A 23625-nucleotide genomic window follows, 5' to 3' on the forward strand; every position below is an offset into this window, starting at 1 on the left:
TGCTCTAGCTAGAACTTCCAGCACAATGTTAAATAGGAGTGGTGATAAAGGGCATCCTTGTCTTGTTCCTGTTTTCAAGGGGAATGTTTTCAGTCTCTCTCCATTAAGAATGATGTTGGCCGTTGAAGCCAGCAAAACTTTGATGCCAAAAGCTGAGCAAGAATATTATAAGAAAGGAAAAGTTACAGATGAACCTTTCACATGACTATAGATGTCAAACTAAACCCAGCTATATATAAGAAAATTTAATACATCATATTATGTACCGAAAACATACCTTCTGGGAATGCAAGTGTGGTTTAACATTCAAAGTCAACCTATATAATTAATGACATTAACAGAAAAAGGGAAAATTATATAAGCATCTCAATAGATGAAAAAAAAATTTGATAAAATGCAACTCTCATTCATGATTTAAAAAAGAACACTCTTAGCAGACTGGGAATAGAAGGATATTTTCTTAATGTGATTAGTGGCCTCTACAAAAAAAATTCTACAGCAAAAATCATCTTAATGATGAACTGCTGAATGGTCCCTCCATGAAAGATCAGGAATGAAAGACAAGAATGTCTGTTAGCGCCACTTCTGTTCTACACTGTACTAGCAGTCATAACCAGGGCAATATGGCAGGAAAAGAAACAAAAAATGTAAACATAGGAAAGGTAGAAATAAAACTCATTTGCATTAATTTGTCTTTCTACCTGCAAATTAAGATTACAAGGTTGCTTGGTAGATGCAGTCAGTCACTGACTTAAACAGAGCCTAACCCTTATACAAGAGAAAGGTGTGACAGCCGGTTTCCATCAAGAGTTACAGCCTTGGAAACCCTGCAGGGCAGTTCTGCTCTGTCCTGTAGGGTTGCTGTGAGTTGGAATGGACTCAACGGCAGTGAGTTTTTTTTTTTTTTTTTTTTTTTAACTCTTGTATATAAATGGCTGTTTCATATAGCCAGGTATTTACAGAGACTTCTTAGAGAAAGAAGGAGGTTAGGAAAAGCCCCTTGACAAAACTGACCTTTTATTTGTTCCCCTAATCACCATATCACACCACCTGCTGGGATTATTTTAATTGTGCCTAAAAGCAAAGACCCTTCAGGTGCTGGAAGCAGTGCTGTTTGTGGAAGGGAATCTCGACCAAGAAGGCCCACTCCCTTAGTGAGGCAGCAGGTCAGAACCTGGGGTGGAGAGCGAGAAAGTGAGTGTTTGGTTTGAAAACAGAACGTTCAATTACTAGGAGTATAGATTCTAAGAGCTAACAAAGGTTACCTGTGGGGTAATTTTATGTAGTGTCAGTGCTTCCTTTTTTTTTTTTTTTTTCCGAATTTATGACATTTTCTAATGTCATCTTTCATCATTAGCCCATCGAGAGTGACGGCAATTCCAGTTGGTTCTGATAAGGAGATGTTATAGTAACAAGCTGAAACTTGAAGGTTTTGGACCTCAGAGTCTTCTATTTTGTTAAAATATTTGATAAACTAAAACATTTCTGTATTTCTGCTTTAGAGCAATGTAGTATATTTTGGGGAGTAGAAAAATGACTAAGAATGAAAAAGTTATTTTCTGTGTAAATAAAATTGTATTTTGATTACTTTTCTTTTTTTAATTTTTGAAAGCAAAAGTTTTAAAATTGATTGCTAATATTTTTTTTCATACTACACTCCTTTCTTCTTTTCTTTTTCCTGTCCACTGATACTTTAATTTGGGTTTTCAGTTACTCGAATCTGGTATTTAAATATTTAAAAAGACGAAAGGAATCTGAATATAATGTGATTAATTAATAATGTTCCTTCTAATTTTTTGTTGTTGTACGCAAGTGACCATGCTTTGGAACTAGATAGAGGCAGTGATTGCACTGAATTGTTCACTTTAAAATGGTTCATTTTATGTCCTGTGAATTTCACCTCAATGTTTTTCTAAAAAGCCTCTGAAGGAGTCTTGAGTATATTCATTCTGGTCATTTCAGAATTCTTTGTTTGACTGGTCTGGACACTGTGCTCTACAGGTAAAACTATAAAAGTTCGTTAGTGTTTTTATAATGGTATGTAAGCATGATAATAATGTCCAGATACTTGCTAAATATAAGTAGTTGACTTGTGTCTTACTGAAGCCTAAGATAGCAAAATAGACCTCTTTGTGGCATGGCAAGTGGTAAACTCTGGCCAAAGACAGAAAATCTACTCAGACCTTTCAAAAATAATAGAACAGCTTCTGCAAAGAGATGGAGGAGACTCCTGTCTACTTTCATTCCCTCCCAGAACTCCAGTAAAATAATGCTAAAGGGGTTTGTTTTAAGGTGTAAACCCACACGGGTGGGGAGAACAACAGGAAAGACAACAGCAGTATAAACTTGGGATGCTGGAAAGCAGATGGAGTAGTAAATAACAGAACAGAACCTAAACCAAGAGCCAACCTGATTTATACCCCAGAACTTCCACAGGTCTGGACAGTAGGCAGCCTCAGTACCTGTGGAAATGAGGGTGAAAGCAATGCTAAACTGGGAAGCCTGGTTGAAATCTGTTTACGAAGAAATCAGATACCCAGAATCCCTAAGGTATATCCCACAGTGGGGCGATTGCGCTTTCCCTGCCGTGGCGAATACTGGGGGTTTACGCTGAAAGGGTAGAATAGAGGCTTTCTGGACTCAAGAACACCATGAATGGTTGAGGGTGGAGGTCCCAAGTATGATAATGTGGACATAAACATGTTGAATGCTGAGATTCCCAGCCTTCTTATCGCACTCGGCTACCAGCAAGCTAAGCAGACCTTTGCTCTCCAAGCAGGAAATTAGAGGACCTTTCTTAGGGGAAATGGGCGAGGCCGGTTCCGAAGGAAAGAGCAGCTAAGGGGCCCAACTAGATAATCCTCAGGGAGGTCACTGTCAGCAAACTCCACGCACAGGCTGAGAGCTGCCAATCAGCCGTTTAGTCCTACCTCTGTAAATAACAGAGTTTCCATCTAACCGGCCTCTGCTGTGAAAGGTGGAGACTAAAACAAACATAAAAAGGTGATTTGGAGGAACAGAGACTGCAGGGAAAGGACAGCTTCAAGAAATCCTCACAGTACGTGAGAGTTCATTAGACCCTTATCTTTCCTTTTGTCAGTGTGTAAAATTTTCTATCATGATTTAAAAAACTTCTCTTAGAGATAAGATACTGCAACAATAAAACAAGAATAGCATACTGTAAAAAAATATGTTCAGAGAACTATAGAAACCTTAGAAATTAAAAATATGATAAAAGAAAATAAAAACTCAGTAAAAAGTTTAAAAGTTAAATAAGTATTCTCTTAGAAAGGAGGACAAAAAAGCAGAGATGGAAGAAAACTGTTTACAACCCTGAGTTCTATCCAAATTGTCAACCAAGTGTGAGGACAGGAAAAGAAAAAACTCGTAAACTTGCAAGATTTCAAGTACCTTTCTCAAGAAACTGCTAGAGGATATGCTCCACCAAAATGAGGAATAAACAGAGAAAGAGGAACCTCTCGTAGGAAACGTTATATTCATTTTAGGAGAGAAGTACAGAGATTCACGAGGATGATAGTGAAGAGATTTCCCACAATGAAAACTGTATCCAGAGTCCATGTGAAAGTTGTTAAGGCAGATGGAATTGAAAGAGCATCTGATTCGTGTGAGTGCTTTAGGAGAAGATCAGGGCCAAATCTGGCCTACTGCCTGGTGTGTTTGGAAGGAGTCTTTGTGGCATGGTGGTTAAGTGCTTGCCTGCTAACTGAAAGGTCGATGGTTCAAACCCACCAGCCGCCCTTCAGGAGAGAGATGTGGCAGTCTGCTTCTAAAGACTAACAGCCTTAGAAACCCTGTAGGGCAGTTCTGCTCTGCCCTTTAGGGTCACTGTGAGGTGGAATTGACTGGAGGGCGACGAGTGGGCCTGTTTTTGCAAATAAAGTTTTATTGGAACACAGCCATGCCCATTCATTTATGTATATATTGTCTGTGGCTGCTTTGACACTACAAGGCAGAACTGAGTAGTTGCAACAGAGACCACGTAGCCAGCAAAGCCTAAACTATTTACTGTGTGACCCTTAAAAAAATTTGCTGACGCCAGTGATTATGGACAGTTGATTATAGACAATTGGTGGCAGAGAGCTTGGAGTTGACATAGAAAAAACAATATAATCACTCAATCCAGGGAGAATAAAAATTGGGCCAGAAAGAAGTAGTCATGATTTACTCCATGGCATAGCTGTGAATATATTGACATGATTATAATAATGTAAATGCTAAATTTTGAGCTAACTGAAATTGCAGCCTCATTGGGAAGATGGGAAGGATGTGCGTGTAGTAGGAGTAGGAAGAAGAAGGAGGTTACGGTAGGGTTTGCAAATAACACGCCCGTGTAAGTGATGCGCACACACACACGTAATGTTCATAGCACGCTTAGGAAAAGGGGTTGCACGGTTGGCAAAAAATATATAACGTGCATATTATTTGCATAAAAATACAGTGATCCTCATCTTCCATAGTGGGAAGTCAGTAAATAAGGAACGTGGTGATAAAAACCAAGAGAGGAGAAAAATTAATTCCTCTGGAGACAGATAAATGGAGGGGAGGGAACAGGAACAGTTGTTTTTCATACAGACAGAGCTCTCATAGCACCTTTATACCTTTTGATAAAGAAAAATATTAACGAAAACTCCCCACAAAATTGGGAAGCAAAAAAGAAAAGAAACTCTTTTTCAAGGTCAGCACATACACAGTTCTCACCTTGTCCATCGCTGATAAAGTTAGTGAGAGGCACCAGGCTGGGCAGATTCCATCTGATGCACAGACATGCCCACTGAAAGAACATTGCTGAGACACAGTGCCTTTATTGGACCTAGCAGTTGACGACACTAAATGTGCCCTGAAGTAGGTGCCTTTTAAAACTTTATCTGTTCTAAATACTGTTCCTATTTAAGCCTACCAACAAGGGAAGATGTAGTTGTTTCTCAGTAATTATTCTTAGATACAGGATAATTCAGTGTGTTATGACCGTCTAGCACTGGACCTAACACTTATAGGTTCTAGTAAGTATTTGAATGAATGAACGGACTCCGTTGTGTAACCAACAACAATTAAAAAGGAAGAAACATGAGGACATGAAGAGACCAACCAGTGCACAAGCAAAGGTGACTCCACAGCGCCCTCGCTTCAGGCTCTCAGTTACCAAGAAAGCTGAATGGTGCTGCCTAGTGATTCTGACTTCTGACGTCAAGTCATTCTGCTCTTTTTTTCTAACTCTTAATAGGATCTTTCCAATTAAAGATGTACCCCTGGAGACTGAGGATGACCTTACTGATTGGCTGTATCAACGGTTTATTGAAAAAGAGGACCTTTTATCACATTTTTATAAAACAGGTACACAATATCGTATTAGAGATATATATAGATGTATATTCCTGAAGTTGCTAATAGTTCCCAAGATGTACTTCAGGAGAAATGTTCATGTTTTGATTCTTCAGAAACTCTAAAGGAATCAAAATATTTCTATTTAAGAATTTCAGCTTAGAATTTTTGTAAAGACAAATTTATGTTAAAGCTCTTCATCAGCCAGTGGACAAGGATCCAGTGATGGGTATAATGGTCATGCAAACAGATCTAATTCAAGAGAATGTACAAGAACAGAGTCTGTGGTAGAGTACAATTATACAGTTATATGTGGTGGTTTATGAAATGTCAGATAACATTCATATTTTGGCATTGCACTTAATATTTAACATTTATTATAGTCATTTCAGATAATTTTTAACTGCATTTTTACGTGCTTATTTTTTCTTTACACATAGGGGTAAAATTCACTTTTTAAGTCTTCAGGATGCAACTTTATACTTTCTTCTTGGGAGAAAAAAAGTCTGTTTACCCTAAAAAAAAAACCCCGTTGCCATGGAGCCTATTCTGACTCCTAGCGACCCTGTAGGACAGAGTGGAATGGCCCCATAGGGTTTCCAAGGAGCAGCTGGTGGATTTGAACTGTTAACCTTTTGGTTAGCAGCCGAGCTCTTAACCACTGCGCCACCAAAAACCAAACCCATTGCCGTTGAGTCTGTTGTGACTCACTGGGCCACCAGGGCTCCCTGTTTACCCTAAGATTCCTTCTATTCTTAAAATTCTTTATGATCTATGAAAATTACGATGCAGTGAAGAAGACGTAACAAGGGAGGAAGAGAGAGGGAGGAAGAAAGGAAGTTAGGAAAGAAGAAAATGAACATTGGCAGAATGCCAGCCACTACAGTAGAAAATACTTTCAGATTTGCTATGTTGTAGGCCTACTTCCTAGAGGCTACAATAGAACAAAAAAAGTCGAACAGAAAGTTGTTCCAGGTCTGAGGGTGGCCGTGGGGTTTTAGATGAACAGAAAGCCCTGTTTTCTCGCCACCTAGACCTTTTTGGTACAAAATTAAACTTGATGCTGAATCAGACTGTTGAAGGCGTAATGTTGCGCAAAGGCTGGTATGTTAATTACAGTTTTTTAAATTGTTATTTTTTTGGTGAAAATACACACAACAAAACATATATCAATTTAATAGTTTCTGCATGTACAGCTCAATGACTTTGATGACATTTTTCAATATGTGCAGCTATTCTCACCATCTTTTCTGTATTATTTCACCACCATTAATGTTAATTATACTTACATTACATTAATTACATTTAATGGTTTTGTTTTACATTGGGGATTTGTTTCACTTTGCCCTCAACAGGATTCCTCCCTTCCTGACCTTAACTTGACTGAGGCAGTGGACTAGTGTATATCCCTATGACAGGAGTTGGACACTGTGTTTGTCATTAGGATCCATAGTAAGACTAATTGAATAAGATGGCCTCTGAGCATTTCCTCTTCACAGGGAGGACAGGATGAATGTGTAAACTAAGAAGGCAGAGGCAATAAGAGGTCAACAGGATATCTCTTCCTTTCCAGTCTCAATCTCTTGCTTTATGATACTCAGCTTTAATTGTAGCAACAATAATGGAAGCCTCTTTTTAAGAACACTATTTGCATAATAAGGAGCCTTGGTGGTGCAGTGGCTAAGTGCTCAGCTACTAACCGAAAGGTCGGCAGTTGGAACCCACCAGCCGCTCTGAGGGACTGTTAAGAATACAGCCTGGGAAACCCTATGGGACAGTTCTACTCTGTCCTATGGGATCACTAAATGTTGGAATCAGTTTGAAGGCAATGGGTTTATTTGCATAATAGATCTTGAAACTTGAAAGTGCTTTCTGCAAATTATTCCTGAGAAGCAAATCCCTTCATGAATCAGCTTACCCTGGGGGATTATCAGCAAGTACAACAGCTATTTGAAATGATGAAGAGTGTTATCAAGATGACCTTCAGTAATGTTGCTTTGAAGTGGTCTAGCTTTCCAGAAAAGAATTTAAAGACATCTGTTTACTTTGTGTTTCTCCTTTGTGTTATTAAATTATATTTCATAAAACATACTGCCTTTTGGAAATGTCAGTGATTTACAACCACTTTTTTTGTAGCAGTAACATTTAATTTGTAAATAGAGGAACTGATATAAATTATACTATTTTGGAAATTGTTTTAAGTAATATGTGTTTAACTCATTCAGTGTCTGGCCACTGTTTAGGTCTCTAGGGATGCAGTGGGAGACGGGGCAGCCAGAGTCCCTGCTCTCCTGCAGCTTCTATTCCAGGGGGAGAGGCAGACAGGAAACTGTAGAAAGAAGGAAATGAAGGATCATTGCACTTCATGGAAAATGCCATGAAGGAGGTCAACGTAGAGTGGAGAGTGACTGGGGCGGGTGGAGCCTGTTTTTTCTGATGTTGGAAGGAAGCAGATGAACCTGCCAGTTACTGAGAGGGAGGAGGAGCGTACAGGACAGAGAGAGTCAAGGCAAAGGCTCAGAGGCAGGGAAGGGCAGTTTGAAGATTATATTTCAAATAAGACCTCTCTTCAAGGGCAATGGGAGTCATGGAAGATGCTTTTGTTTTAAACCCTAGTTAAACTAATATTCAACTTTTATTCCAGGAGGCCGACCTCCACAGCACAATGGATTAATATTTCTGTCTTGTCTTTTAGGAGCTTTTCCACCTCCCAAGGACCATACGGAAGCTGTTTCCAGGGAGATGACCCTCAGCAATTTGAGGCTGTTTCTCTTACACTCCTTTACGTTTTTGTCAGGCTATATGTGGTACAACATCATTCAGTATTTTTACCATTGCCTGTTTTAGGAATTGACTCAGCAAAGTCACCATAGGAGTTCAGACTTTCATAAATGTACATTATTTTTCATGTGCAAATCAGATTATAAAAAAAAAAAAAAAAAGCAAAGAAAATTCAATGGATGGATTAATCCTTATCCCCCTTTGGGATATTTTAAAACTCTACTAAAATGAAGATCAGTAATATAATGACCTGCTAATATATTTTAAGAACTTTTCACGTTTTAAAAAGATGCACTCTACCATACGTGTAAGCAAACATCGTATTTGGAGAAAAGGAGACCATTATTAAATCATCCTAGAAGACTGAGAGAAATTCTGTTGCCACCAGATATACTTGATAATTTCGTTCAAGCTCAGAAAGTCGTATTCGTTGCTCTTAGCTGGTAGTCTGTACATCACCAGTGCTCTGGAGAACACTCGTTTCTACCAGCTCTCGTGCTGTGTTGTAGGGACCTCGAGGGGAGCCGCTGGGCACCTTCTGGAGAACTGTTTCCCTGTCATTTGTGGTAACAAACTCTAATCCTCAACAGCTAGGTGGGGTACAGTTTTAGGCATTTTCTGTCAGGGGTCGCGGGGCAGGAGCAATGTCCATTGAGCATGTTCCGGTACTAATGTGTTCTTTGAAAGTCCCGCCCAGGCTAGCTCAGTCCACCACCATGTCTCCATGCGCTAGTGCTTCCCTGTAAGAGGGGCTCACTTTGGTCTGCCTTCTCATAGGCTGGTAATTGTCTTTTACAAAACGCACTTTGATAAGATGCAGATATAGTGAAGGATTAGTAATAGAGTCTAAAAAAAACAAAGCGTAGTCAGGATTCTTGAGAGGCTGACTTGTCTCTTCACATTTACTTGCGTGCTGGTGCTCTCCGACCCACCCTGCACTGGGCACCTCCCCTGTGATGTGATAGTTGTATTTATAGCACAGAGCCTTTTTTTTTCCATTTTAACATACTAGCACGAAATGCATTTGGGGATGGTTGAAACAAATTAATGCAGAACATCTAAATGATCAGTTTGAGAAGAAATGGGCTAGTTTATTAGGAAAAAAAAAAAAAAAACAGAGCCAGGCAGTTGATTTAAAATGGTTACAGGTTCTTCTGTGGCACCCCAGAACCTGTGCAGACAGTGCTCTGTTCCAGCATCGGGTCAAGGAGCTGCCAGTCTCAGGGTACACGCAGTCAGGAGATGGGCCAGCACAAAAGGCTTCTCAGTCTCTTCTAGTTACTTTTGAAGAGGATAAAGTCAAGTTTCGATTTCTAGAAAATAAGAGTTTTCTGTATTTGTCACTGTGTTGATGTGATTTACCTCATGGGCGAACCAAACTCTTCTCAAACAGCAGTGCACTTCATCCGTGCGTAACCTGTGCTCCCAGGGCTGAGACGCGTGTGCTTCTCGGTCTGGGACTGTACGACTGTTAAGACCCTAGTAAGCCAATGATAGTTTCCTGTAATATGCACACTGTAGATTCCCCTGTTGTCTCTAATCACACAAATAACAACTTGGAGAAGTAAGCTATAAAATAAAAATAAAGGCTAATATTTTCCATCTTTAAATAAACCAAAAAAACTGAGAAGATGTGACTTTTCCCTAGTTACGTGGGAAAGGTAAAGCAACACCAAATAAAAGCCCACAGCAGCCTCCCCTGTTGAGCTAACTCAGTGCACACAGGAAAGAGAAGGAAGCATCCCTTGAAATACCTCACTGAACAGGACGCTACTACTGGGAAGCTGCAGATGCCAGTGTTAATGTGCTTGGTTTGGTCCTGTTTGTTGTAAGATGCCATTTTTTTTGAAATCTGAGCATTTCATTGCGTGCCCACCTAGAGTGGCAGTTGTATAAGAGACACCAGTCTTAATTCAGAGATGTGGATGATGATGATGGGAAGCCAGACAGAAACTTAGAGATGCTTCTGTTTGAGCCCAGCAAACACTAAATCACACCACTAAATTAAAAGGTAAATTTGAAATCGTTCATTTGAGAGATTAGTCAGCTATCGGGGGATGAGTTGCTCCCTGTCAAGTATGGCTTGCACAGTCCTGGCTAACAGACCTTTTCTTCATTGCTAAAGCAAGCCACAAGGTGGAGTGGCCAGTCCTGCTGTCAGACATACAAACGTGCCTATGTAAATGTGGGTTAGGGCCCCTTCTGCCATCACCGTGCTCCAGAGGCACTTGCTAAATACACTGTATACGTTAAGCACGTGACCCTGTAAGATGCTTTGCTTTTCAGGCCCAGTATCATTTCAGCTGTCTCTAGACAGATACCAACAGATGGGAGTTAAAAAACAGACCTGTGAGCTGTAAATAGATGTGTGTTTGATCAGCCCTCTCCCTCTTTTGATTCTTTTATCAACATGTTCTTTCTCTCCTACTTGCAAAATGTTTCCTTGAGACCATTGATGGTGGTTTCCTTGTCAGTATCTAGAGTTCTCCTGCTCACACTAGGGAGAGAGAATAGTGTTCTTCACGGGGCTGTCTGAGGAAGCAGTAGCGTGCACAGAAGTGAGTACAACTCCCAGTGCGTGCTTTCTTTGTTAAGGGAGATGAAAGGAGACCTAAAGGAAGATAGACGTTTTATCAAGGGGGAAGAAAAGAAACCTGTCAGTTTTACACTAGTAGCTTGTAGAATCTCAGCACTTCTCAGTCTCAGCTGGTCTGCCCAGCTTCTCTCAGCAGAAGGGTTGAGAACTTGTGGCTGGAGTCCTAGTATCAAGAGGTACCTGTAATGGGAACATCTGCTTGGCCATGGCAGGTCCAGTGACTACAAAAGTGACAACCCAGCAGTTCACTGTTTACTTCAGAAACAGTTATTGGTGTTAAAATATACACACATTGTGGAGAAACCTATTACCAATGAAAGTAAAGAGAAACGATAGAATGAGAAATAATGTTTTGGGTGGGCAAATTAGTGGAGAATCTAAATAGCAGATTTGAAAAAAGATAGCTGTGAGTTCAAATCTGTCCTATTATTAAAGTAGTTTTCAGTATTACAACCAACCATTAATTTTCCACAGTAAAGGTACTAGGATTAAAGGAATTAATCCAGTAATCATAAGTAAGCCAAAAATATAATTTTATTTAGGAGTTTGAATTTCTATTCTCATCAGACTTTTCTTCTAGGGATGCTTACTTGTTAAAAAAATGATTTGAATTGTATATTAATTTCTCTTGCCTATGTATTTGTGACTGTGTCAATGAGTAGAGAAATTATATGGAAAGAAAGACATACAGGTATGAGGAAGAGGAGACAAAAAGCCTGAATAATCCACAGGCTAGAAAATGGGTCCTTGAGTAATCAAGAGTTGACGGTATTGAAATTGTTCTCAAGCCGTTTTAGGGAAATGAAATCTTAAATCACCAAATGGAAACCTCAGAACATCGTCCAGGTTAATGTGGTTTGTGCTGATGTTAAGAATGCCTGTTGGTTCTTTGCTCACATCACCAACTACGTGTGGATTTGTCTTGGTAACTGTTTTGACAATCACTTTCCTAACCAGTTCTTCTGAACCAGTTGGACATGGTTAGAATCGTAGAAAGTCATCTTCAATCATGAGTAGTCTTATTGGAATCAGAAATCTTTTTCTATTTAAGAAAATGTTTTATTTGCACTGCGGAATAGGAAGAGTTGGTTGTTCTCTTCTTCTTCTTTTTTTTTTTTGAAAGTCATTACACAGGACTTCACTCCAGAGTTATCCTGGGAGTGTGTTCAGCTCTGGCCCACAAAGGATGGATAAAAATGCTTTGTCTTGTTATTGTTTTGCCATGCAGTGCCGTCAACCTGAGGTCTGTTCACATGGAAAGCAAAGTCACAAACAGCACCGGGCAGCAGGTATACTGGTTCAGTTTATGAGGGGTAGAGATGAAAGTTTTTGGGACCAAAACCACCTACACTGGAAATTTCTAGATCACAAGGGGCCGAGTGTTCTCTGGAGCAGTCAGTCACTGGTTGGTGCTTTGTTCTACTCATTGTGCGCCGATCCCCAACAATTAGGAACTGAATCCTGGGAACAAGCTGAGGGTGCTGAAGTGTTGCGGGAGGGTGACTGTAGCCATATGGAAGATAAAATATGGGTTTCTCTGCAGAATTTCCACTTGAGGATTTTTACATTTACCATTTTTTTAAAAACGGTTTAAAGGTCAAAAGTTTTTTAAAGTATATTCTAATTGCAAAGTATGACACCTTACTTTTAAGGTGTGAACTGTTGAACACATGACTGTAGTGCACAGTCTTTACATGGAAGAAGTCTTCATTTTATAGTAACTTATTTTATTGTTGGGTAATGAAACAGTTACACATTGAACTGCCATTGTTTGTATCAGTGCTTTCATCTTCTTTGCAGTTATACAAGTTGTATTTATTTTATACAGTGGATCTTGGTTTTCCTGATGCCTTATGTTTACTTCGGCTTGGTGCCCTCTCCTTCCTTGTGTATCTGCATGTCCTAACGTATGATCAGAATGAATGTAAAGGCTGTGGCAACTGTAATGAATTTTTGTAAAGGGCTGGTCACACATGGATCTGGTTGATGAATGCATTTGCAGTTGTTTTAGTAACCAGGTCACCGTTGTCAGAAATTGAGATGTACACACCAAAAGAAGCATTTTCTCAACAAAAATTAATAGCTGGTTCTATTTTTTTTTAACCCTGAAAAAATAAAGTTGATTTTTTTTTTTTTTTCAAGTAAAGTGCTTTTAATTCTGAGCAGTGGGGATGGGCTGTTTGTGTTTTACTGGAGGTGTTTTGTCATTAACGTCTGTAGACACGTCCTTAGAACACAGCATGGCAGTTGGATGTTGAGGATAAACTGGAAAACCGATGGAAAAATGTCACCTTGCTTCTTTGGTCTGAAGGTATTGCTGCCTCTCCCAGTTCCCTGCCCAGTGGTGTGTGGGTAGACGTTTAGCAGTCCGCTCTCTGGAAAAGACGTATACTGTGTACATAAGTGTATTATAAATGTGGCTGATAGCAAGGATGTAGAACACAATCCATAAGTAACAAAATAGGCAGTGCTTATTGTAAATTCCAGTCAGTCGATTCTCGCAGATGCTTTACTGGTTTTTGCTGAACTTGTGTAGCATAGGAAACCTACCGTTGCAATTCCACCAGGATTTAGAAGATGGAGTTGAATCCCAATCCATAACTTATTTCCCAGTAAGCTTATTGTCAAAGTATTTCTTACCTTGTACAAATTATTCTCATTAAATGAAACCACTTTTATATTCAGCAGTAATTTTCAGTTTACGTAATTCAATTGTTACCAACAGCTGTGTTTAACAACCGGCTTGCAAAATTCTAAAGTTTACAATTGGCTCTTGGGAGCCCGTAGTAGCTGTCTGCTGCACACCACTGACCCCTTCCTTTTTTTTTTTTTTTTTCCCCAACTGTTAGTGTTGAATAGAAGGTTCCTATGTGATGCGAATGGTTTGCACTCAACTGTTAACTTCAGGGTTGGCAGTCCAGACCCATCCAGCAGTGCCACGGAAGGAAAAGACTGGGTGATTGGCTTCTGTTAAGATTTACAGCCAAGAGAACCCTATGGAGAAGTTCCCTGTAACACATGGGATTGCCGTGAGTCAGAATCGACTCAATGGCAACTAACCAGTGTTAAGTAAACTTCTCACAGTTGAACCGACTCGCTGCCCCCAGGAAGATTCCTATCGCTGACCCTGACAAAGGCTTTAAAGGGTGGGGAAGGAATTCACCTTGGTCCTACAGAGTGTGCTTCTGTTTTGAAGAATCTGACTAAAGCAAACTTCTTACAGTGCATGGCAAACTTGCGTATTTCTAAAGTTGGTTTTAGGCTTTCATTTCTCAAAGCTACGTAAACTGTGACATAGACGTCTCTAAGGTTGTATTGTTGTTTTGAACATTTAAAACATCTTTGTTTATGTATTTGTAGAATATGTTTGATCCCATGAAAACTTTTATGTGTATTAAACATCTTACACAATCTACCAAATAAGTTAAATAGTTGCAGTCCAGTCTACCTCTTCTTTTTCTGTCGGGATTCAGGCTGCTGTTTTGATGAGGTTGTAATTTTGTTTCCTTTAGAAGAAGGGAGACAGAGCTCACACAGGGACGGAGAGGCCTGAAAACAAATGGTAGCTCAGAGATCTGCTGCTGACCAGCCCTGTCCTCACTGGGTTGTGGGGAGGGGGAAGCCGTTGTTTTTAATTCCCACTTAATATGAAAATGTTTGTTTTTAAAATGTTTATTCCTGCTGAAAAGAAAATGTATTTTTTAAAAGGAAAAAAGTTCCTCTTTTGGCTATAAGAAAAAGTCAGCTGTAATGGCAGGTGTGACCATATCATGGACATGCTGATTGATAGAAATCAATAAATTTTTACCTCTCAGGAAGTGGATAGCCTTGTTCTTAACTCTTACAGAGGACTGAGACACATAAACTTAAGTATCAATCCAGGTGACATATAAACACACATACACATGGAACCTGGGAGGAGGGCTGGCTAGCTGCTGGAAATGGGGCGTGCTCTTGGGGGCTCCTTTCATATTCAGAAAAAATACTCTTAATTAGGTATATGATTAAACCCATTTTACCAAGGAAGGAATTGGAACCATGTTTTTTTGCTAGTAAGCATGAAGCATAACACAAAATTCATTCCCACATTTTCCACTGGAAAGACTGTTGCCTTTGCTTGGATACTTTCTGCCTTTTGGGTGTGAGGCTCGCTCTGGAAATGGTGTGTAAAGCTCTCCCAGTTCCCTCATCTCTCGCAAGCAGGAACTCAGCCATCCTAGTGATGATATCAGCTGTCTCATTGATGTCATCGAGAAAGGCTGGGATCCCACCCCTAAAAACTCCCTGAGAAGGCCCTCATCTTCAGCTTTTTACCAGGTGACCCTGTATCTGGACCTGCAGAGTTACAGCTGAGAGAGAGGAAAATAGGTACCTAGAAGTGGAGCGATCAGATGATGGTGGAGTGCTAGGAAGGGGAACCCAGGAATGTTGGAAGACAGATTAGAAGGGACAGCCTGAGGCTGCAGTCTGCGGACAGGTACACAGACCCCTGGATGGGTGAAGATTTTTGAAGGAGTGTTCAAACACATGCTTGCCTTCCATTTGAACTCTGCCCTAAGACTGCCATCCCCGAGGACCCACCTGTAGGAACCCCGCCTCCCATTTCAAATAACAGCCTACTTCACAGAAGAAAAGCATACCTCTTAGCCGTTAGGTGTCTCCCCGCAGATGCCAAACAAAGGGCAGATTCAAAATATCAGTGACACAGCTGCTTTTTAATGAAGGCATCTATAGCCCACAATTGGGCTTTTTCTCTTTCCCTGATGTGTACACATTTCAGAATGGCATCAGGAACAGGGCATTTGGGCCTGTATTGGATGTGCTGATTTCTGATATATTTAGTGTGGGATAATGAGAGCAGTGGCAACAGGGCTCCCAAAAGCACAAAAGTAGAAGCTACCGAGACGTCTTACGGCTTAGGCCCAGAACTGTGAACTGCGGCCGCATTCTGCTGGTTCAAGCAAGTCCCAGGGCCAGTCTAATTCAGTGTGGGAGAAACTACAAGGTGTGAACGCTGGAAGGCATGGATCACTAGGGGCCATCTGGGAGAACTAGCTACCACAGTAAAAAAAAGTCCCTCAGCTGTTGGAATAAAGAACACTAGAGGGTCAGGAAGAGTTGTCACACGTTGGTAAGTTTGCCCATAATTTCCATAAGGTGAAAATTTTTTTAGTTTCCAAATACTTAGAGAGGATTAGGTCTGTTGAGCCATCACTCATTTATATAAGCCACATTAGTCCAGGGGACACCTAGCTGAAAGAATAGGGTTTTTGTTTGGGAGTAGTCTGTGTATTATTGTTGGCACTGATTGATGTGTAACTCACTGACCCTTCGAATTTCAGAGCTGGTATGAACTTTAGAAATCACCTTGTTTTGGGATGACAGATTTTTGTTTTTAATTGTGCTTTAAGTGAAAGTTTACAGTTCAAGCCAGTTTCTAATACAAAAATTTATACACACATTGTTATGTGACCCTAGTTGCTCTCCCTATAATGTGACAGCACACTCCTCTTTTCCACCCTGGATTTCCCGTGTCCATTCAACCAGCTCCTGTCCCTTTTTGCCTTCTCATCTCACCTCCAGACAGGAGCTGCCCATTTAGTCTCATGTATCTACCTGAGCTAAGAAGCACTCTTCTCATGAGTATCATTTTATGTCCCATAGTCCAGTCTAATCTATGTCTGAAGCGTTAGCTTCGGAAATGGTTTCAGTTCTGGGCTAATTGAGAGTCCAGGAGCCGTGTCTGCTCGGTCCCTCCAATCTCAGTCAGACCATTAAGTCTGGTCTTTTACTAAACTTTGAGTTCTGCACCTCACTTTTCTCCTGCTGTGTCAGGGACTTCTTGTTGTGTTCCCTGTCAGGGCGGTCATTGGTGGTAGCCAGGCACCATCTAGTTCTTCTGGTCTCAGGCTGATGGAGTCTCTGGTTTATGTGGCCCTTTCTGCCTCTCGGGCTAATATTTGGGATGACACATTTTATCCTGGTACAATATTGATGCGTTGCTTGTGGCATCTAATGTCAAATGGCTACTCAGAATTAAGAGGACTAAGTGGAATCAAGTCTCTTGATTCTCATTCAAATGCTTTCCCTAAAGCAATAGATTGCCTCGGTTTGAGTTCCTGTTTTTAGCAAACAAGAATTAAATCTCAAAGACACTTGCTAAAGGCATGCTGGATCTAAAAGCATCTATAGTTTCCTTTTCCCAGATTTTAAAGTAAACACAATAGTCCCCAAAACCCTAGAAGATAATTTTTTATACATGTTCCCTCAGTTGTTCCAGAAATACAATTAGCCAGATAAAAAGTCTGAAGTCCATGATTTTTGTCCTTTTTGGATATGGAAGTGAAATGTATTTTTTTATTTTTGCCGTATAAAGTAGAAGATAAAGAGAATGCCTTCATTTCTGACGAAGGGGATAGAAATTTCAATCTCATAATAGTCCTTTCATTTCTGAATTCCAGGTATGAAACTGGCAATGGGTAATGAATTCTACACCACGGTTGCCTCTTGTGCCCAAATGGCCCTCTGCCATGGCGGCCGTCAGATCCAAAGCCGTTGTCCAAGTGGAAGCTCCTAGAAGGGCAGCAGCACCGAGGACCCCGTGGGCTTGAGTCCCCATTCTTTCCTTAGGCAAGTTTCTTCCCTCTCACCCGCACTCTCCTCAGCTGTAAAGTGGGAAACTCTCAGAGCCCTTCTCATGCCAAATGGGATCATGTATGTGAAGCACGCAGGACAGTAACACGTGGTCCTGACTGCTTAGTAAGGGAGGCTGTTTTCATCTCCCCTCCCTCACCTAGCTGTGCGCAAGGTCTGGATGACCTGTTCTAGGTGTGAAAATTGAATCACTACAGGCTGTAATGCCCACTGTCCTCTTTTCCAGATCCTAGGTTTTTCGGGTCTCCCGAGGTAGACTGGAATGCAACCCCCATAGCCAAGTTCCTAGCCCCACCTCAGACTACATGTAATAGAGAAGGTTATCAAAGGCTCCAGACAGCAGCAAGAGAAAGCTTTAAGGTCAGAGAACCAATTGGAAGGGTGAGGAGACTGGAGGATAACGAGGAAATAGGGTCTGCGAGACAAGGCGCTAGGTAACCTTCCTAGAGGCCTGCTTTGCTTCAGAGACGTGATGTCACTTGTGGTGAAGGCTTGAACTAATTATTAAAAGGGAGGGAAATACAGTTCCTAGTGTTTGGAAGCTAGCCCCCAGCCCATGGGTCTCTGTGTTTAATTCATGTCTTCCTAAATATAAAAGCTGCCTGAATTGAAGGCATCCTAAAGCTTCAGAAAGCTGAAAGTAGTTTTGAAAACTGTTTTTCCTTTCTAGTTGCAAAAGACTCTGAGGTTTAGATCTTGAGAACCGACATTTTGTCTTCCAGTGGTAAGTGCTGGATGTTCAATTCTTGGTAATTTGGGTACCAGATGGAAGTGGGCAGATTAGAATCAAGTATTACTAATGCTTATGGAGGGCAGAGGAAATGCAGGCGGAGCATGGGTCAGCTGGCATGGGTTGGAGGCCCAGCTCTGCTGCCGAGTCAGGTGGGGAGGGGATCAAGCTGATATTTCACAGCCTCGTCTGGCCTTAAGAGCCTTTGATTGCCCAGTCTGACCTCCGACAAGCTGTCCAGCCCACCACTCACAGAACTTCTTCAGAGTATCAACACCAGAATGTGGGAACTCCAGGAGAGAGAGGATGACAGGGCAGATGAGATGATGGAACAGCTGTCTTTGAGCAGGTCAGGAAATACTTAGAAGCTACCATCGAGTGGGAAGCTCGGCATGAACAATGACTCGTGGATCCAAACCTGTGCCTGCCCAGGCATGATAGTATTCAGAGCTGTGCCCAGCTGGCTCATAATGAAGAGGACCTGGCTTTGTTTCCCTAAAGGATTGCTGGAAAAGGCGAGGGAATAAATAAATTAATGAATGTGGGATGTATAAAAGCGGTTTCTCCTAGGAGGCAGAGAAATGGAATCACTGACTGCTCAAGGCCAGCCTTCAGAATCCATTCATTTAAAATGGGGAGTAGCAGTCAGCATTGTCTGAGTGGTGGTGAGATTAGTGTGTCGGGAGCAGCATTGACTCAGGCTCTGATGGGCCCCTCGTTTAGGCCATGAAAGAGGAAGGAAAGGAGAAAGGAGTGACAGGTGGGAGCAGAACACATGTGCAAAGAGTCTGAAAACCTGCAGACAAGAAGGTAGTGAAGAAAAGCTGGAGCCTCTGAGGGTTTCCTATCAGCCTGGGAAGCAGGAAAGGGCTAGGTCGAGTGAGGCAAGTGGGAAGCCTCAGTTAAGGAGCTCCTTCCGCGCCCTCAGCCCTGACATCTGGGAGTCACGGGCAGGTGTGTGTGCATACCACTGAGGTTCATTGCACCCAGGCTGCACGCCTGTGGGCTCCAGCTTTATCCCTCAACCGTACACCCTATCCAGGAGACAGCAAGCCAAGGACAGCCCTTGCGCCCTGCACAGGTAAAGAAGGGGAAGAACCTCCGATCCTTGCCCTGCCCCCCCCCCCCACATGCTCAGGATTACTCGATGGACCTTATTCCTTGGGGTGGGGTGGACTGGAGCCATGTGGTCCCAGAAGTTTCAGTTTGTTGCCTTGACTGGCACTTTTAAGAGAGCATGCTCGACCCTCTTTCCTTTGTAATTGATGTTGTTTGTTAAGTGTTTGGTCATTGGAGGTTGTTGTGTTTTTGTTTTGTTTTTAAATTTCTGTGATGGAGGCTCTGCGATCCTGCTTTATTTCTCGAAGTCTCCTCATGCATTTAAAGGTTCAGTTTTTAAAGAGCCTGCTCAGCTCATGCCATAATCATGGCAGTTATTCAAAGGGAAGCACCTCGGGAAGAAAAGCAGTAGTGTTACCTATAGCCCAGGGGAGAAGATAATTTAGTATGGAAGAATTAGGAGGTCTGTCTTCTCTTTTGTAGGCTGAGAGACTTCCTAGTTGAGGGGAGATTGCAGTCACTGATGGAAGGAAGGGAAAGGCTGAGTTGGGAAGCAAGGGCCGCTGATCAGAAGCTTACAGTTCCCTCTACTTCCACGCCGTATAAAATGCCTGCCACAGAAAGGGGTCACGGGGAGGAGTGTTCAAAGAAGAAAAATCCAGTCTTTAATACAGTGTTGGTGATTTTCTTCACGCACACAATGCTTCATGAGCTGGGCAGTGTCCACACCAAAAGTGGACAGGGGTTGGTGACAGGAAAAAGATCCAGGGTTTAAATCGCAAGAACAAGGAGGTTAAAGACTTAATCGCGGTTTGTTGTCGGGTGCCGTTGAGTCCACTTCAACTCACATTGACCCCATGTGACAGAGCAGAACGGCCCCATAGGGTTTCCTAGTCTCGCCAAGTCTTTCTCCCCCAGAGTGGCTGGGTGGGTTTGAAGCACCAACCTTTCCATTAGCCAGGCAAGCACTTCACCGATGCGCCACCAGGGCTCCTTTAATTGAGATTTAACGTTTGTAAACATAGGGTTAAGGATGCTCAAACACCATGCAGTCCTCAACGCGAGCAGTGGGTGGTCCGTGGTCTCCTGCTTACAATGTCAAGGATAGCCTGAGGAATTCTTACTCTAGGCATAGGACGCTTGGTGGGTCACGGGGCACCGTAAACCCAGATGTGTTAGTTATTTATGAGCAGGTAAATTCCCTAAGAGTGTGAGGCAATTTTGATCTTTCAGTCATTAAGCTCCAGCAAGTCTGGAGGGTATAAATTTTTATTTTTACAGAAACCAGTTGAGATGATCCTTGGGAGAGGGTTTGGAGAACCTTTGAAACATTACACAAGAATGAGGGACAGTTACAGTTGGAATCAACAATGAGACAGACGGTTTCTTGTCACTAGAAGAATTCACAAAGAGGCTGGGTGAGCCTGTGTCAGGGGTGCTGGGTGGGAGACTTGGTGGGGATTGACATCTGGCCCTAAATGAGCCCTTGTCACAGGATCAAAGCTCCCACTGTGACTAGAAAGCCTGCCTTCTGTGTGCTCAGGGAAGGAAGAAACAATGAGCTCGCCTGGTAGAGGACAGGGCCCGTTTTCTCTCAGCATTTGCAGAGATGTCTCCCTGAGCATCAAACCACCAGGCAGGACCAGCCGCATAATTTCTGAAATGGAGTCCCTGGGTCTCACACGCAGTTTGTGCTCGACGGATAACCTAATGTTGGCAGTTCGAACCCACCCAGCAGCGCCATGAAAGAAAAGGCCTGGTGATCTGCTTCTGTAAAGATTACAGCCAAGAAAACCCTATGGAGCAGTTCTGCTCTGTAACACATGGGGTTGCCATGAGTTGGAATCTGCTCCGCAGCAACTCACAACAAATGCAAGATGAAAATGCGGAGCCCCTTGTTCAAAAATGATTTAAGAATTTCAAGACAGTGACAGAAGAGTAGTACACCAAGCTCAGTCACACACCCACAAAGGATCCTCAAGGAGGAAACAAGGAACAGGAAGGAGCCAAGCCCCTGGGGCCCTCAGTGCCCCCCGTCCCCATCTTCCTCCACGGCACCACATCTGGGGCCCTCACTGCCCCCGTCTTCCTCCACGGCACCACATCTGGGGCCCTCACTGCCCCCCGTCTTCCTCCACGGCACCACATCTGGGGCCCTCACTGCCCCCCGTCTTCCTCCACGGCACCACATCTGGGGCCCTCACTGCCCCTGTCTTCCTCCACGGCACCACATCTGGGGCCCTCACTGCCCCCCGTCTTCCTCCATGGCACCACATCTGGGGCCCTCACTGCCCCCCGTCTTCCTCCACGGCACCACATCTGGGGCCCCAGTGCCTCCCCGTCTTCCTCCACGGCACCACATCTGAGGTTCTTAGGGAGGTGGGAAAAGAGTATCGGACACAGAGCATTTCCCACGCGCCCAGCACTAATCTAAGCACTTCACACAGACTAACTCGTCTAATCTTGACAGCACCCCGTGGGACAGGTGCCGTTATTATCCCTATTGTACAGACATGTGTCTCTAGAAAAGAACATCACGTTTGATAAAGTAGAGGACCAGCTTTGACTTACATTATTCTTCCATGGATTTCTTTTTCTCCCCCTTTCTTCATTGACTGCAATTGTCCATTCATTGGGTTATCCCCTTACCCCAGGCGCTGCCCACTGACCCCCCAGAAACGACACCAGGGCACAGAAGAATGGGCCAGTGGGTGGTGAGGAGGGGGTGGGCTCAGTCACCCACTGCGGACTGAAAAAGGGGAAAAGGAGGGGAGAAAGGACAAAAGCTCTGTCACCATTGTTCAGCAGCGCTTCACACACCACACGGCCACCTGTGGAGCTGCTGGGAAAGGGCTTCAGAACCAAGGCAGCAGGTGAGGGAGTTAATCCCTAGAGGCTTCCTAGAGGAGAGACCCGACGCCCGGGGGAGCCTCGGTGCCGGCAGGAGGACGCTGGACACTCCGCGGCTGCCCTCTGCCGTGGGCCCTGGCACGCGGGCTCTCCTGGGGGCTTTTCTGGCCCAGGCCTAAGGCTCGTGCCAAGCCCTTCCTTCCCTCCCCCAGGCACCCATCTCTTGACCACATTTCCCCAAAACCACTCTCTAGGCCTGGCTGCCTCCAGCTCTATTCTGAGAAGCTGGCTGGCAAGTGAGGGACTGTCCAGCCCAGAACCTCTGAAAGTGTGAGCAGAGGGGCCAGCTGATGATTGTTTTCTATCCGTGAGTGGGAGGCACCCAGGCCTGGGAAGCAGGAGTCTTAGGGTATGATCCAGCTCAGCTTCTTTTAGCCACGTAGGTCACGTTTCCACATCTACATGCATAGGTCTGCCTTCCGTGCCCACCTGGCAGGGCTATTGTGCGATCAAAGGAAACAATGTAAACAATGTCTGCAAGTGGAAGTTTCAAGCTAATGGAGTTTAGGTCAATGTAGCGCACACAGCCATAGTCTACCTGCAGTTGTGCCTGGCTTCCTGGCACACACCCTGGGCTTTGTTGCTAGGAACTTGGTAGCTTGGTGAACTCCTTTTTGTCTGGAATGTAAATTAGATGCCTAGACAGGCCAGTCCTGAGTTCTCTGATGGTCATGGTGCAATGGAAGGGGCACTCCACCTGGGGTCAGAGCCTGGGAGCCTTTCTCCACGTCCAGCTCGAGGGACCTCTGTGGCTTTGGGCAAACTGCTTGGTTATCCAACAGAAGGGGTTATTATGTCTGCCCTGTCTCGCCTCCTGGGTTCTCGTGAGGGTCAAGCTAGATGAAGACAAGTCTCTGTAAGGGTTTGCTAGATGGTGAGGCACTGTGTAATCGTAAGGGATTATTACTGAAAAAAGCTAACTTGACTTCACAGGACACATCTACCCATCAGGCCTGGTGTTGACCTGGAGGTACAGACAAGATCCGGAAATGTTCTCTGGACATCTGGGACAGTCAGTGCACGAAGAGAAAGACTCAGCTTCTTACCAGCCAGCGTACCAGTAGCGGTTACCGTGATGGTGCTGGTGGCTGTATGAAGGCAGCATGGGTCCGAAAAGGAAGGAGAAAACACGGCAAGAAGTCTTGGGGGAATGGCAGACACCAGAGGGAAGGAACAAGGCTGGGCCTAAACCCGTGAGCCTGTGGGATGGAATGAGATGGCGTGAGAGAGGGCGAACGCTGCAGAGGGAGCCCCAGAGGAGGGCTCAGGAGAAAAGGCGACATGGTCTGTGTGGCAGGTGATGCTGGCTCTCCCGATCCTGCCTTGCTGAAAGGACCCCCACCCATGACCCATGGATGGACTATGATTGGCTTAGAATCTTATTCCCCTACCCAGGAGTGGATTAGCAGTAAGCAAAGTATGCAGTAAGCAAGGTATGCACAGGCTTAATTGTGTTTACTCACCAATCTGTAGTGCACAGTTTCACATGGGTTTTACCACATCTTTGACATGGTGAAAACCAGGTGAAACTGCACTACAGACTAGTGAGTGAGCA

At 43.3% G+C, this 23625-nt stretch overlaps 1 protein-coding gene across 1 annotated transcript in view; it reads left to right on the plus strand.

Annotated features, from left to right (window-relative positions):
* LPGAT1 (lysophosphatidylglycerol acyltransferase 1) overlaps positions 1 to 12855 on the plus strand; it is a 100249-nt gene extending 87394 nt beyond the window's left edge. Inside the window, exons 6-7 of the mRNA XM_004387542.2 lie at positions 5243 to 5352; positions 8036 to 12855. Coding sequence (XP_004387599.1) covers positions 5243 to 5352; positions 8036 to 8187 — 262 coding nt within the window. The 3' untranslated portion in view covers positions 8188 to 12855. The remainder of the gene's footprint in view (positions 1 to 5242; positions 5353 to 8035) is intronic.
* The last annotated feature ends 10770 nt before the right edge of the window (positions 12856 to 23625 follow it).

This window comes from Trichechus manatus, unplaced genomic scaffold (assembly GCF_000243295.1).
Source record: "Trichechus manatus latirostris isolate Lorelei unplaced genomic scaffold, TriManLat1.0 scaffold00187, whole genome shotgun sequence".
NCBI lineage: Eukaryota > Metazoa > Chordata > Mammalia > Sirenia > Trichechidae > Trichechus > Trichechus manatus.